This window comes from Diceros bicornis, chromosome 11 (genome assembly GCF_020826845.1).
Source record: "Diceros bicornis minor isolate mBicDic1 chromosome 11, mDicBic1.mat.cur, whole genome shotgun sequence".
NCBI lineage: Eukaryota > Metazoa > Chordata > Mammalia > Perissodactyla > Rhinocerotidae > Diceros > Diceros bicornis.
The window spans coordinates 55363001-55379197 of NC_080750.1; the positions used below are offsets into that span (position 1 = coordinate 55363001).

At 36.3% G+C, this 16197-nt stretch overlaps 1 protein-coding gene across 1 annotated transcript in view; it reads right to left on the minus strand.

The window, feature by feature from the left end:
- Window positions 1–16197, minus strand: part of LOC131411457 (probable ATP-dependent RNA helicase DDX60-like) — an 83786-nt gene that overhangs the window by 59563 nt on the left and 8026 nt on the right. Inside the window, exons 6-10 of the mRNA XM_058550322.1 lie at window positions 14702–14818; window positions 13888–14049; window positions 10952–11110; window positions 8565–8706; window positions 7450–7605 (exon numbers count right to left, since the gene is read on the minus strand). Of these exons, the coding sequence (XP_058406305.1) occupies window positions 7450–7605; window positions 8565–8706; window positions 10952–11110; window positions 13888–14049; window positions 14702–14818 (736 nt within the window). The remainder of the gene's footprint in view (window positions 1–7449; window positions 7606–8564; window positions 8707–10951; window positions 11111–13887; window positions 14050–14701; window positions 14819–16197) is intronic.

Below are 16197 nucleotides of genomic sequence, written 5' to 3' on the forward strand. Positions count from 1 at the left end.
ATATAAAGAAATAGTACATAGCCATAAAGATAGGTAGGCATATAGATGGTTGCAGATAGGTCAATAGATAGACGGACAGACAGACATATAGGTTTTCCATTTCTAAATGCTTATTCTTTTTATTATTTCCTATGTCACTGTAAAGAAATGGCAGCTCTTGAAAAAACAGTCATGCAAACTTCACCTACACATAGGCTTCCATGAAAACAAAATGACAAAAGAAATAGGAAAAAATTAATAATGAAATTGTTTTATCCATCACAGAATACTCTTCAGGGCTTCCTTGAATTTTTGTTTTCATAGTTCCTATATATGGCTTACATGCTGAATATGGTAATGGACTAATGGATTATTTTATTCAGATTTTTTCCTAACTATAGATGAAGAAAAATTATTATAATCTTTCTCCTTCCCTATCACCAAATTCTGGACAACATTCTTCTATTGATGCATACAAAATTCCCATTTGCATTCCTCTTGCATCTCTGACATTCCTTTGGGACAATTTCCCTCTCCCTGAATTACATTCTATACAAATATCTTTAATGAGCGTGTGATGCTAGTTAACTCAGTTGTGGTGTGTCTGCAAATATCTGTGTTATCTCCTCTTCTTAAACTTTTTCTGGGTACAATATCCTCCAATGACTGACTGGTATTTTTTCTCATTACTTAAAAGACACTACTTATTATCTTCTTGCTTCTGTTGTTGTTGTTGAGAAGTCTGCTGACAGTCTAATTTTTGTTCCTTTCTAGGTAACTGTTTTCTCTTTGATTCTCTGGAGAAATTTAATTTTGGTATGCTGCAGTTGCACTATGATGTGTCTAGTTGTGTTGGGGTGGGGGTATGTATCCTATGTGAGATTCACTGTGCATCCTGAATCCAAGTATTCATGTCTTTCATCAATTCAGGAAAATTTTCAGTCATTATCTTTTTGGATATTGTTTACCCAATGTTGTTTCTATCTTCTGTTTTTGAAACTCCAGCTGAACATGTGACTGACCCTAGGTATCCAAAGGCTTAGAGAGATTGGAATGTTAGAGCATATTTATTACATAATATCTGCTCACCATCCCATGAACGTGCAGAGGACACACCTTTACCACAACTGTGAGAAATAAATTGCGAGAGGAGCCTCAGCATCTTTGAATAGCTGCGGTTACTCTTCTCTGTAGGTCAGAAATTGTAATGGAAACTGCTTACCATTGAACTGGGATCCCTAAATGCAATGGGAATAATTGGATTCAGGGGTAGCAGGGGTGAAGTGGCAGCACTTAATCACCAAAGACAAGATAGTTGTGGGTACCATAATGGACAGTGGAATCAAAGCAGAATAGTCTGATTCACAGATACTTAAAGCATTGGCTAGTTGATCATGGTATGTTCCTAGAAAAGAAATAGATGGGCAGCCTACTAAATTCTAAGTTGACCTGTATGAGTGGAGGAGTCCTAGGCTGAGTGAACAGAAGTCTAACGTGACTCACCAAAACAGAGAGTCATGGCTCCTCAATCAGTTCCCAGACTCGAGCCACTTTACAGACCCGGAAACCCTTGATTGAAGAGGAGGCCAAATCCTCTTGAGGGAGAGCCCTGCTACACTGCCAACAGTTACAGTGTTAATCTTTCTCCCAGTCTTCCCCAAAAGAACCTACAGTCATTTACCAAGGTGAAAGGGAAATAATCAGACTTTTCAAGGAGTTACTTCACATTCATTGTCATTCAGTTAATTGACATTAATTCCAGGACACTCAAAATATCACTGTGACCTATCAGTCAGAGTAGGGGCTTATGGAGGTCAGGTGCCTGATGGAGTTTTAGTTCAAGTCAATCTCACAGTGAGTCCCTGAACCCATCATGTGATTATTTCACCAGTTCCAGAATGCAAAATTGGAACAGACATACTCAGCAACCAGCAGAATCCCCCCATTGGTTCTCTGACCTATGGAGTGAGGACTATTATGTAAGCCACTATAACTGTCTGTACTTAGAAAAATAGTAAACCAAAAGCAACTCCACATTCCCACAAGATTGCAGAGATTAGTACCACTATCAAAAACTTGAAAAATATAGGGTAGTGATTTTCATCACCTTCTCCTTCAATTCAACTATTTGGCCTATACAGAAAATGGATCTTGGAGATTGATAGTGGCCTATCATAAAATTTTCCATGTGGTAATTTCAATTACAGCTGCTGCTCCAGATGTAGTCTCATTGTTTGAACAAACAAGCACATCCTCTGACACCTGATATGCACCTATTGATCTGGCAAATGCTTTTTTCTCAATCCCTGCTAATAAGGACCACCAGAAGCAGTTTACTTTCAGCTGGCAAGGCCAGCAGTACACCTTCACTGACCCACCTCCGGGGTATATCAATAATCCCGCTCTATGTCATAATTTAGTAGCCAGGGAATTTGATCACTTTTCTCTTCCACAAGACACCACACTGGTCCATTACACTGATGATATTATGCTGACTGGACCTAGTGAGTAAGAAGTAGAAACTACTCAACATACTGATAAGATATATTAAGATGTGGGGCATATCAAGATATCCTTTCTAAGGTGAAGGACAAGTTGTTGCACTTGCCTCTCCTACAACCAAAAACAAGGCACAATGCTTACTGGGCCTCTTTGGAGTTTGGAGGCAATGTATTCTTCATTTAGGTGTGCTACGCTGGCCCATGTATTGAGTGACCTGAAAAGCTGCTAGTTTTGATTGGGGCCCAGAACAAAAGAAGGCTCTGGAACACATCCAAGCTGCTGTGAAAGCTGCTCTGACACTAGGACCATATAATCCAGCAGCTCCAATGGTGCTTGAAATATCAGTAAAAGATACAGATGCCATTTGAAGCCTTTGGCAGGTCCCTATGGGTGAATCACAGCATAGAACCTTAGGATTTTGGAGCAAAGTCCTGCCATCTCTGCAGAAAGTTACTCTCCTTTTGAGAAACAGCTTTTGATTTGCTACTGGGTCTTTAACAGAGACTAAATGCTTTACCATGGGCCACCAAGTTATGATGCAACCTGAGTTTCCCATCATGCCACAAAGCTGAGCATGCACAGCAGCACTCTTTTATCAAACAGAAGGGGTATATACAAGATCAGGCTAGAGCAGGACCTGAAGCTACAAGTAAGATACATAAGGGAGTGGCTGAAATGCCTATGACCTCTACTCCTGCTACATTACTTTCTCTCTCCCAGACTGACCCATGGCCTCATCTTAGTTCCCCACAACCAGCTGACTGAGGAACAGAAAAATCAGGCTTGGTTTAGAGATGGTTCTGCACAATATACAGGCACCACCTGAAAGTGAACACCTGTAGCACCACAGCCCCTTTCTGAGACATTCCTGAAGGATAGTAGTGAAGGAAAACCCTCCCAGCGGGCAAAACTTTGAGCAGTTAACCTGGTTGTTAATTTTGCTTGGAAAGAGTAATGGCCAGGGGTATAAATCTATACTGGTTCATAGGCTATGACTGATGGTTTGGCTGGATGGTCAGGGATTTGGAAGGAATATGATTGGAAAATTTGAGGTCTGTGGAAAAGGTATGCAGATAGGCCTCTCTGACTGGGCAAAACCATTAAGATATTTGTGTCCCATGCGAATGCTCACCAATGGGTGACCTCAGCAAAGGAGGATTTTAAAAATCAAGTGGATAGAATGACCCATTCTGTGGATCCCAATCAACTTCTTTCCCCAGCCACTTCTGTAATTAGCCAATGGGCTTGTTAATAAAGTGGCCATCATGCCAGAGATGGAGGTTATGCATGAATTCAGCAACATGGACTTCCGCTAACCATGACCACTTGGCTATAGCCACTGCTGAATACCCTATCTGCCAACAAGAGAGACCAATGCAGGGTCTCTGATATGGCACCATTCCACAGGTGACTGGCTAACCACCTGGTGGCAGGTAGCTGATTACATTGGACTGTTTCCACCATGGAGGGAGAATGCTCTGTTCTTATTGGAATAGACACTTACTCTGGATTGAGATTTACCTGCATGCAATGCTTCTGTGAAAACTACCATCCTTGGGCTCACAGAATGCCTTTCCACCATCGTGGTATTTGACATAGTACTGCTTCTGATCAAGGAACTCACTTTACAGCAAATGAAGTATGCAATGGGCCCATGCTCATGGGATTCACTAGTCTTACTGTGTTCCCCATCATCTTGAAGCAACTAGCTCAACAGAATGGTCAAGTGCCCTTTTGAAGACGCAGTTATAGCACCAGCTAGATTGCAAAACCTTGAGAACTAGGGCAAGCTTCCCCAGTAGGCTGTATATGTTCTGAATCAGCATCCAGTACATGGAGCTGTTTCTCCCATAAATAGAATTCACAAATTCAGAATTCAAGGACTAGAAAGGAAATGGCTCCACTCACTATTACCCCTAGTGATCCACTAGCAAAATTTTTGCTTCCTGTTCTGGCAATCCTATGCTCTGCTTGTCTAGAGGTCTTAGTTCCAAAGGGAGGAACGTTTCTCCCAGGAGACACAACGATTCCATTGAACTGGAAGTTGAGACTGTCATCCTCTCAGTTTGGGCTCCTCATACCTCTGAATCAACAGACAAAGAAGAGATTTACTGTGCTGGATGCTTTGATTGATCCTGATTACCAAGGGGAAACTGAATTGCTACTACACCATGGAGATAAGAAAGTATGTCTGGAATATGGGAGATCCCTTAGGGCATCTCTTAGTACTACCATGCCATGTGACTAAAGTCAATAGGAAACTAAAACAACTCAATTCAGACAGGACTCTAATGGTCCAGATTCTTCAGGAACAAAGGTTTGGGCCACCCATGTTATAGGTTTTATTGTGTTCCTCAAAAAGACATGTTCAAATCCTAACCCCCAGTACCTGTTAACATGACTTATTTTGAAATAGGGTCTTTGCAGATGTAACCAAGTTAAGATGAATTCAATTTAGATTACAGTGGGCCCTAATCCAATTACTTTTGTCCTTACAAGAAGAGAGAAATGTGGACAGAGACACAGAAGAAACATACAGAAGAAAGAACACCATGTGAATATGGAGACAGAGATTGGAATGATGCACTTACAAGCCCAAAGAACATAAAGCCTTGCCAGCAATAATCGAAGCTAAGAGAGAGGCATGGAATGGTTTTTATTTCTGAGTCTCCAAAAGGAACCAACCTTATAGATGCCTTGATTTCAGACTTTAGCCTCCAGAACCACGAGGGAATAAACTTCTGTTGTTTTAACCTACCAAGATTGTGGTATTTTGTTGTAGCAGCCCTACGAAATTAACACACCCCACTTGACAAAGAACCATGACCAGCTGAGGTGCTTGCCAAGGGCAAAGAGAATATGGAATAGGGAATGGAAGAAGGTAGTCATACATACCAGTTACAATCATGTGAGCAGTTGCAGAAATGAGGATTATAATTGTTATGAGTATTTCTTCCTTATTTTGTTGTGAATAGGTTAAGCAAATATTCTTGTTTTCTTCCCTTATCAGTTTACATAAAACGTATTAATAAGAGTTAACTTTGTATCCGAGTATTTAAGTTGCAGGATATCAAAGCAGAAGAGTGAAAAATCACCCAAGAACTCTGCATCCTCTTCTGAGGAAAGTTAACATGTTTTTGGTTGTATGCAGGATAGTTGTATCCTGTCAGGCAGAAGTGTGACTTTGTTATTGTCTTTCTTTGGAGATTAAGTATGATTTAAGAAAATGTGTATATGGGTGCCAAGTTGACAACAGGTAGACTGTGATGGTCAGTTTTATGTGTCAAGTTCATTAGACTATAGTCTCCAGTTATCCAATCAAATATTAATCTAGACGTTGTGAAGGTATTTTGTAGATGTGGTTAAAGTCTATAATCAGTAAATCAATAAAACTAAATTGATTATAAATTTAGTTTAAGTAAGGAAGGTTATCCTAGAGAATCCAGGTGGACCTGATCCAGTCAGTTCAAAGTCCTTAAGAGCAGATAAGTTTCCCTGAAGAACAAACTTCATGAACTGCAGCTTTAGCTCAAGCCTGAAAGTTCCGGCCCGCCCTTCCTTAAGGCCTGCCCTGCAGATTTTGGACTTGCTTAGCAAGCCCCTATGATCATGTAAGCCAATACCCTGAAATAAATCTCTTAATGTATTATATCCTACTGGTTCTGTTTCTCTGGTGGAACTCTAACTGATATACTCTCCAAATGGATCTTAGATTCAATTCAATCACAATCAACATGTCAGCAGATTATTGTAGAAATTACCAAGACAATTCTAAAATTTAAATAGAAATGCAAAGGACCCAGAATAAACTGAACAATCTTCAAAAGGACAAATTTGGAAGACTTACGCTATCAAAATCAAAGATTCTTACAAAGCTAGGGGAATTAAGAATATTTTCATGTTGGTTCAAAAATAAACAAGGCTCAAGGACAGACCAACAAAACAGAATAGAGAGCAGAAATAACCTCTTCTTCACGCCATGCACAACAATAATTTCAAGATGAATCATAGTCTTAAATGTGAAATACTAATGACATTTTTTTAATGGGCAGAAGACTTAAGCAGGTACTTCACAAAAAAAGATATCCAAATGAGCAGTACGTAGTATATGAAAAGTCCCTCTATCTCATCATTCATCAAGGACATGCAAATTGAAATCATAATGAGCTCTCCCTATGCACCCAATGGCCAAAATTAAAAAGATGGATGATAACAAGTGTTCACAAGACCATCCCAATGCCCACGTTGATGGTGGGAGTTTAACTTGGTACAACCATCTTAGAAAATGTTTTGACAGTAGCAGTAGCTCCTAAAGCTGCACTTCTTTGTATATACCCCAAAATAAATAAGTGCATATATCTACCTAAAATTATGTATAAGAATGTTCAGAACAATTTTACTCATAATAGCCAATAACAAGGAAATGCTACAAATGGACAAATAAATTGTAGTATACTCAGACAAGGAGATACTTTGCAGCAATAATATTTTTTTTTAACATATGGTAAACACAACAATGGGCATGAATCTCTCATACATCATATTGAGAGGAAAAAACAGCTAAAAGGGTATGATCCCATTCAAATGAAGTTCAAAACAGACAAAGCCAAGAAATGGTATCAAAGTTAGAATAGTGTTTACTTTGAAGAGATCGGCAAGGGGGATAAGATGGACTGGGAAGTGGCAAGAGGAAACTTTCCCATGAGGTGCTGGAAATGTTCTATATCTTCATCGGGACAGGTTACACATACAGATGTCTGTATGTGTAAAATCTCATCAGGCTTTACTCTTCATATTGGCTAACTTTAAGCACATTACTAGCTGTATTTTATACCTCAGTTAAGAAGTAAACAAAAATGCACAGTGAAAGAAAATTATTTATCATTGTAAGAATTGAATTAGTAGGGCTTCCGAAAATTTTGCAGAATAAATATGCTTTTATTCCAATTTAATCTGGTGATTTATTACCTTGGATTGGCAATAACTTCTTGCTGAGAAAACATGTTCTTGTTGTTCTCAGAGGAAAAGGCTTTCCAACATCAAATTCTTTAACCAGTTGTGACACAAAATTCCACAGATGTCTGTAATCACTCTTAATGAAATCTCCCAAATTCAAACGTAGCTCTGCATAATAATTAAAATATTAAAGTCTTTAAAGTCATACACATGCATGCACACACACAAACACCTTTTTTTGACTAAATTCACAGAGTTCTAGAAAGATTATCAAGTACTAGATGAAACTTAGAGTGAGTTCAACAGTACACCTGCATGAAAATGAGCAATGACACTATGGTAGTGTTTTTCTTTAAATCATTTTGTCTTTAAATTTAATAGTGGACTGTAACAATTACAATCCTGTTCCTTACTAAATAATGCTAATGATGAATATACAATTATTCCCTAAAATAAGAAGAACAAAATGCCACATATAAGCTTGCAATTTTTAAAACTAAGTAATTAAGAAACAGATTTCTTGAGAGTTTACAGAATATATAGAGGATGAGAATTTTTTAAAAACTTGTAATGGTTGCTAAATTTTATGCAATTGGTTTATTCCAATGCTTGCCACCTAAGGGAATTAAATCTCAGAGATCAAAAAAAACTTCAATAATGTTCACTTAGGAAAAATATGTTCAAAATGTTTCACTATTATTTGAATATACAAAACCAGGCCAGATAATTTACTCTAAGAAAATAATTCAAAGAAAAACAAAGCTTACATGTACCAAAATATTTAACGCAGCTGTACTTGTTTTTAGGAAAAATGCAATGAATCCTTAAATGTTCAAAAATAGTAAAAGGATTATATTAATTGCAGTAAGTATTATACAAAGTCATGCATCCATTTAAATGAAAAATACAACTATCAATATTATACCGTAGCATCAAATTCAATTTTTTGAATAATACCGAGTGAAGAGAAGGCAGAAAATGTAATAAGTATGTACACATACAAAAAAAAAGTTTGCAAGATACAAAAATGTTGCTGTGGTATGTATTGGAAAATTTAGAAGGGTTTTAAATAATTTCTGTTTACTTCTTATTTAATGATATAATGTTAATACATATTAAGGTACTACCTTGAGTATTTTCAGTTTCATAGTAAAAGGCAATATTCTTTAACAAATGCTCATCACATAAGTCAGAAAGAAGATTTAAATTCAGATTCCAACATTCAAAAATGTTCAAATTTCTCAAAATGAAATATTCACACCACTTTTTCTGAAAATTGAAAATATAACATTATTAGCAATAAAAAGATTAAAAATGAACTGAAACCAACTCCGAGAAAAGAGTTACCTACACTGTATTTTATAACTGTCCATTCATTGCTGAACATTCCAATGTAGATTCTGCACCCCACCACTCTACTGAAATAGCTCTTAATACAAATAATCACCTTTGACTTTCATGTCATTTAAAGTCACTGAATTTTCTCTCCTCAACATCCTTATATTATCTGCAGAATTGGACACTATAAGCCATGGCTTCTTTTTTGAAATACCTGATTCATCTGACCTCTAAGATAACACATTCTCCTGGTTTTTCTACTTAACAGCTCCTTTTCAGTGACTTTTTCTAGTTCTTACACTTTCACTTGACCACTACATTCTGGACTATCTCAGGACTCCGAACGAAAATCTCTTCTCTTTTTACTCTGATTTTTCCCTATAAAAATGCATAACTGGCATCCTGTCCAGTATTAACCATAGGCTAATGAGGCCCTAATCTATTTCTGGCCCCAAACACATTTAAACTGCCTACTAGATAGCTCCTTTTGGAAGCCTCATTGCCACCATCTCAAACTCACTATTTCCCAAACTCATTATTTTCCTCCCCAAAATGTTCTTCTTCCAATGGCAGCATTCACAGTTGGTCAAGCTAGAAATCTGGAAATCATCTTTGACTCTTCCTTCTCCCTTATGCCTCATAACCAATAATTTAACCTTGTCAGTTAGTTCCACAACCTAAATAACTCTTGCATTCTCCACTTCTATTTATTCTTATTGCTACCAACTTTCCCCATGTTACCCTCATCACTTACTTATGTAATCACCTAAGTGGTTTCCTCACCTCTACCCTTGGATGTCTATAATGCACTCTATGCACTACAGCCAAAAGAACTTTCAAGCAAAAATGTCAATTACAGCTTGAAACCCTTCCTAATTTCTCATTATCCTTATGATTCCTAAATCCCTCACAGAGCCAAAGAGTACCACAGGAGTTTTCTTCTACCTAGCTCTTCAGCCTCACCATCTTTCCTCCTTTCTAGCCACCCTAAACACACCTCAGATCCTAGGGGATTGCACATGCTATTTCCTGTCTTGAAAACCTTTTGCTCCTCTCTTCCTCTAGCTAACCAATCCTCGTCCTTCAAACGTTGGGCCACTTCACCTCTCTTCACTTCTTCAAAGAAGCCATCATAACCAGACTATGTAAATCTTTTCATCATTAGTTTCCAAAGCATCCTTTGGTTCCCTCCTTATATCCATTACCACATTTGTAATCATTTTATTGGTTATTGTAACTATTCAATACCTGAATTCCCTGCAAACTGAAGCTTCACGGAAGAAGAGTGGGGAGATGTGTTTGTATAGTGCATACGCACTGATTAAACATGTGTGGACCGGCTGTCTGACAGATTGGCTATAAAATACCTTTGATGACAATTTGACAATATGTATCAAGATCCTCAAATTTTCCAAGCCTTTTTGACCAATAATCCCATTCACCATTTTAGGAAATCTATTCTAAATATTTTATTCCAAATTAAAAGGAAAACCTTAAACATAAAACCTTTCAAGACCAGCAGCATTTACAATATAAAACCTGAAAATTATACTAATGCCCCATAATAGGGTAGCTGTTATGTAAACTACAATACCATCACTCAAGGAATATCTAATAGCTATAAAAATTATGCTAAACAGGACTGCGAAAAAAACAGAAAAACCTTTAAAATAAAATAATACATAGTATATATATTATGGTTGCAGCCATATAAGAAATAATCACAAAAAATCTAAGCCCTAAAATAAAAGAATGGAAGAAATATAACCAAAATACTAATAGCATTGATTTGAGTGGTGGACTAGGAGTACATGTTATCTATTTTTCTTTAATTTTCAACTTTTCTTTCATATAAAGTGCTTTTATAATAAGCAGAAAAAAGAAATTCATAAATTGGTTTCCCAGTTCTTCTAAGAACAGTATACAACGTCAACCAATTTTCTGTGGTTGATAACACAAAAACATGATCTCAGAAGAAGGAAGAAAGAGGAAGGCTCTCATGCTTCCTTCAAACGGACATATTGTGGAAAAATGGAAGCTGTTGAAACTAGGACCTGATTGATTTATCAGCTAATTAGATCTGGCATTATTCCAATATAAATCTATTTTTAAGGGTGATCATGGTCTTTATCTCTCATGTCGAAACAAAAAATAAACTAACAGAAAGTACGATTACCATTTTTAAGAAAGTACAGACGTTCTTAATCCAAGGAGAGATGATGACTCGAGAACAAGCTCTCTGAGAAAGAGGTAAGCGGAGCTGAAAAGCCAGACAGAGACAATGCAGTCTACACAAATCTTCTGCCTCCTGCAGGGGTAGGCAATTACTGCTCACCTGCATAAAATAAAGACAGTGAGCTAGAGAACAGCAGACTATGGAAAGAGCATATAAATAGGCAGCATCACAAAGGGGGCAGCCATGTGGCTCCTGGAGAGGAGTCACATGTCCTCATACTCTTCAGACTACATTCTTAAGAAAGTTCTCTTCTTCATACATAAGCTGCATCTATACAGAAGAGGGGCAAGAGAGAGGGAAAACTCTTGCCTTAGCTCACATAAAGCATCTCTCAGTATTTTTAGTTAAGCTAAACTTTAAATGAGTTGATAGCAAAGGATGTCATTGACCCAGAGACCTGTGCATTTATGGAGCCCCACATAAAATGCTCTACCATTTCAGAGCATTAACAGTAATCTTGACAAAACTATGCCATGTTCACAGTGAGAAACCCAAGATGAAAACATATCTGAAAAGCATGTTAAATGAGAAATGGGAGAAGGAAATGGTCATGTTTAACTTCCGGTGGCAGATACTTCAAAACTATTTTCAAATATGTAAAGGGTTATCACATGGAAGGTAAATAAAACTTAATCTGAGTGTCTCCAAGGGCAAAATTGGAGATAATAAATAGAAATTACAGAGAGATTGATTTGGCCTTGATATATTCATTTTTTTAATTAGAACCATTAAAAAAATCATGTGCTGTCATATGAAAAGTTTTCTCCAAAGGCATTTAAGCAAATATTGGAGGAGGATCAAATGAGATAGTGGGTCCTTTCCATCTCTGAAACTGTGTAAGAAAGAGGGAAAATAACCAAATATAAGCTTAGGCAAGAAATCAAATTTTATACCCAGAATCCTAGGTTCCATGCTATTTCCACTTGCATCATGCTTCAACTCACAGCACATCTTCAGCATATCATAAAAGTGAATATATTAAGATAATCATAATATTTAAATATGCTCTTAAAAATCAGGAAATCATGCTGAATATTTTAGAGTCTCCTAAGAAAAAGGTTTTAAGTTCTGCATTTTTTGAGAGTTAATCTTCAAGTTTTTAGAAAACTAAACTATTCAAAACCATAATTTTAGAGGAATCTACATAGCTAGGATCTAATATATTATATGCTAATTAAAAATTTGGTGGTCCTGTGTCTCCTATCTTAAAAAGACTATTGCATAATAATTCAGAATCTTGGCTCTGGAAATAAGAGTGGCTCCAAATCTAGATTTGTCCTTCATTACTTCATTCAAGTCCTTCATTAAAGTCAAGACACTTTAAGAGTCAGTTCTCTTATGTGTAAAAATCAGAAGTAACAATATGCTTTCTCAAAGGGTATTTATAAAAATTAAATGAGCTCATACATGTAATAGAGCTAGAATATGCTCAACACATAGAAAGCCCTTGATAAGTGTTAGCTATTATTAGCTATTTCTTCATAATATCCCAGCTCTGTTAACTGAAAGCAGTTAGTTAGCACATGTTACACATTCAATAAATATTAGCTGATTCAATGAATAAATATGCCTTTTCAGTTAACTAAATAACCAAACTGCAACTCAATCAAATCTAAACAAAGGAAACAATCAAGAAGGAGTAAGCACAAAAAACTCACTGCAGTTTTCCTGTTCTCCGCTCTCCATGGTACCCCTAGCTTTTTCTTTGATTTTTTTGCTTGAGCAATTAGAAGGATGGTGCTGCCATTTACTGGGATGAGGAAGACCAAGGAAGGACCAGGTTTGAGGAGTCTGGTTCCAGATATCTTAAATTTGAGATGTTTACTACACATCCAAGTGCAAATGTTGAGTAGGCAATTGGATATATGTCTGGAGTTCTAGTAATTTCACAAAGACATTAAAATTGCCTTCCAAGGTATACAGTATCGACTGGGTAAATGTGTCTATTTCTTCTCTCTACCCAAACCGCATAACATATTACCAAACACAAAGTAAATACTTAGTGAAAACATGCTGATAGATTTTTAAAATTGACAATCCCCTCCCATAGAATACTAACTCCTTGAGCCCTGTGAAGTCACCATTTTTTTTAGAATGGAGTTTTTTTTAGCCTAGCATACACCAATATCCAGACTGAGACAGCGTACAAAATTTTCTGTGTGTGTGTGTGTGCGTGCGCGCGTGTGTGCGCGCACATGCAAGCAGGAACGCATATTTAATAGAGAGAAAATCCAGGTTCATCAACAGATTCTTAAGGGGCCCTATGAGACAAAAATAATTTTTACAATTCAGCATCTCTCCAGCCTGGGTGACGCTAAAACACAGTAACAGAAATATTCTTTTAAGAAGGCAGTTTAACATAGTGGAACTGTCACAAGCCTTGAGGCCAACCATCCTGGTAAAAATCCAGGCTGCCTTTTACCCTGTGACTTGAGGTGTGTTACTAAAGTCTCAGAGTCTCAGTGTCCTGAAAGGGCAGAAGAAGGTAATAATACCTACACTGAAAAGTTGTTGCAAGGTTAATTAACATCAAATACATAAAGAGCCTGAAACACAGGTACCTAGTGGGTTCTCCACCAAAATTTGCTTCCTTTCTTCTTCCTTGCATTCTCTAGTGAGAAGAATTAGGCTAGATCAGTTCTAAGTGAAACATCAGATAATACTTTTTGAACATTGTTTTCTGATAAAAACATGAAATTATATAACAATATTTCCTATAAACATTCTAATTTTTCCCTCTTTTAGTACTTAATACATATAAATTAGTCAGAGGGAGGAGCTAAATTCCAAATTCCAAGAAAATGGTAGTCAGAAGCCAAGAGTATTTCAAGAGTAGAGAACCCTGCTGTTGCCCAATGAAGTTATATCGGTCACACCTGATGAATGTTGGTTTCCTGACCAGAGGCTGTGTTCTTTTTATTTCCTAAAAAATGATAGTACATTTTCAAGGATAAGGAACACGAAGTAACACACACAACACGCCTGATGTCCGATCCTTCTGGCCACAGGTGCTGAAGCAGAGACATAGTCTGATATGCCTGTCAAAAAAGAAAAATTTTCTCATGTCAAATGACTTAGAAAGATTTTTTTACTCAGAAATATTCTTACTAGAAGAAAACACAAGGGAAAAATTTGTATAGATCTAATCACGTAGAACTCCAAGTAGTGGAATTATGGATATTCCTTACTACTTTTCTTTATTTTCCAAATTCTGTTATGCAAGTCACCTTTTTCCATTTGAGGATCAGAAAAAAGCAAAGAAGAGTTGCTTTTAGATAGCAATCCATAATGATAAACAATATTATAAAGCATCATTTGAGGAAGTATTGAGGAAATTAGATATAAGGTATAACTAATTTCTCATTTTGAATTTTTATATGGCAAATAATATCTTAGGGCTCTTCTCAATTAGAAAAATATGCAATAAAGAAGCAGATTATTACTGCATTAGCTGCCACAAATTTCTAGTTTGCCAGAGTCTGTATTAAAATATGGTTCCCAAAAATGAACATTAAATTGCATATGCCATCTGATCAATTCAAGGTACACTAAGAGCATGAATTCTTGGATTCAGATAGTATGCATGTACTAAGGAAGTATAAGGCAACCTTTCATCTGGACGACTCAAAATAGTTTCTCATATACCAAATTCCAGGAAACTTTTACTTAAAAAAATAAACACTTCAGTACCTCATCCATCATATCTTTCCATCTTAAACCCCCAAAGTGAGATGCTAATGCTAAAATCCTCCTTTCTTCCAAGTGTTGCACAAGGCTTTCATATGCACTCCGAATCACTGTTTCATTCTGCAAAACAGACAAAATCATATAAAAGATCGTAAATGAAATATCTGTCATTCCCAGCTACAAAAAAAATGAGATATTTGAATTCTTTACATGTTACAATGTACACTAACTAAAATCACCCTCATGAGTCTTTAGGACAATTTTGGTTAACCTCTGACAAACATGCATATGTCCTCTTTGTCAAATTAATTTTTATTTAAGAATATAATGGGTAGTTTTGGTATTATGACGTTTTCGAAAGTATAGAAAATAGTATGACCTCCGTCCACATACCCATCACCCAGCCTCAACAATTAGCAACAAAACACTCAATTGTAATGTTCATTCAGAGACTGATTTAAACAGTCCAAAGGGTGACTAATAAGATAACTTGTTTTAAGGAAGTGGCTATAGTCAATGAATTAGGAAAAAATTTTACAGAAAATAAAACCCTCAATTTAAAAAATAAAAAAGGTTATTCTTAAGAAGAGACCAAACAGGGTACTATTACCACATTTTTAAGAGTCATACTCTGGTATTTCTCAGACAAAATATAGATTTACTGATAGCAGTACCTTCTCCCAACATGAAAATGAATTCTAAGTTTTAAAAAAAAATCTTGGAAATATTTTAATGACAGAAATAAAACTAAAGAAATAACTAATCTAAAAGCATGACAACCATCCGCATGTCTCCAATTATCATGAAGGGTGTTTTTCAAAACACGATGAATTTTAATTGATTTTCACTACCATACTGCACATTTACAAGGAGATTTTCAAGCTCAAACAGAAAACAATGTGGGGTGACAATTCCCACAATTTGCTGCAATTAAGTAAAAACAAGAATTAGATTGAAAGACAATTTTTGATGAAATATTGAATGACTTCCCTATAAGAATTCATTTTAAAATGTTAAAATTAAAAGAAAACTAGATTCACTCATAATATCATCAATGCATTTTTAACTCCCAAGTTTTATACAGCAATTGCCGTATAAACCTATGTCAGATATACCAAAATAATAAGCATATCATGGAACTGAAATTCTAAAATGCTTTGAAAATTCTACAGACTTGATGACAATGTTAAGAAATGAAATAACCTCATTACTTCCTTCTTCATCAACCTTTCTCATTTCTCATTAAAGGCCCTCCACCTTTAATGTTAGCCACCTGAAATGTTAGCCACCATTTCAGTGCCTATCTTAAACACATGAACCTCTAAACAGATGGACCTCCAGGTAAACACATTGCTAGTTTTCTGTTATCTGGGACACAGGATACCTCACGGGTTAAATACACAGAGGCTGGAGTCATATTTCTCTGTCGAAATCCATTGTCAATCTTTCATTAGGTACTTAACTTGAGCAAATTATTTCAATACTCCAAGTATTCTTTT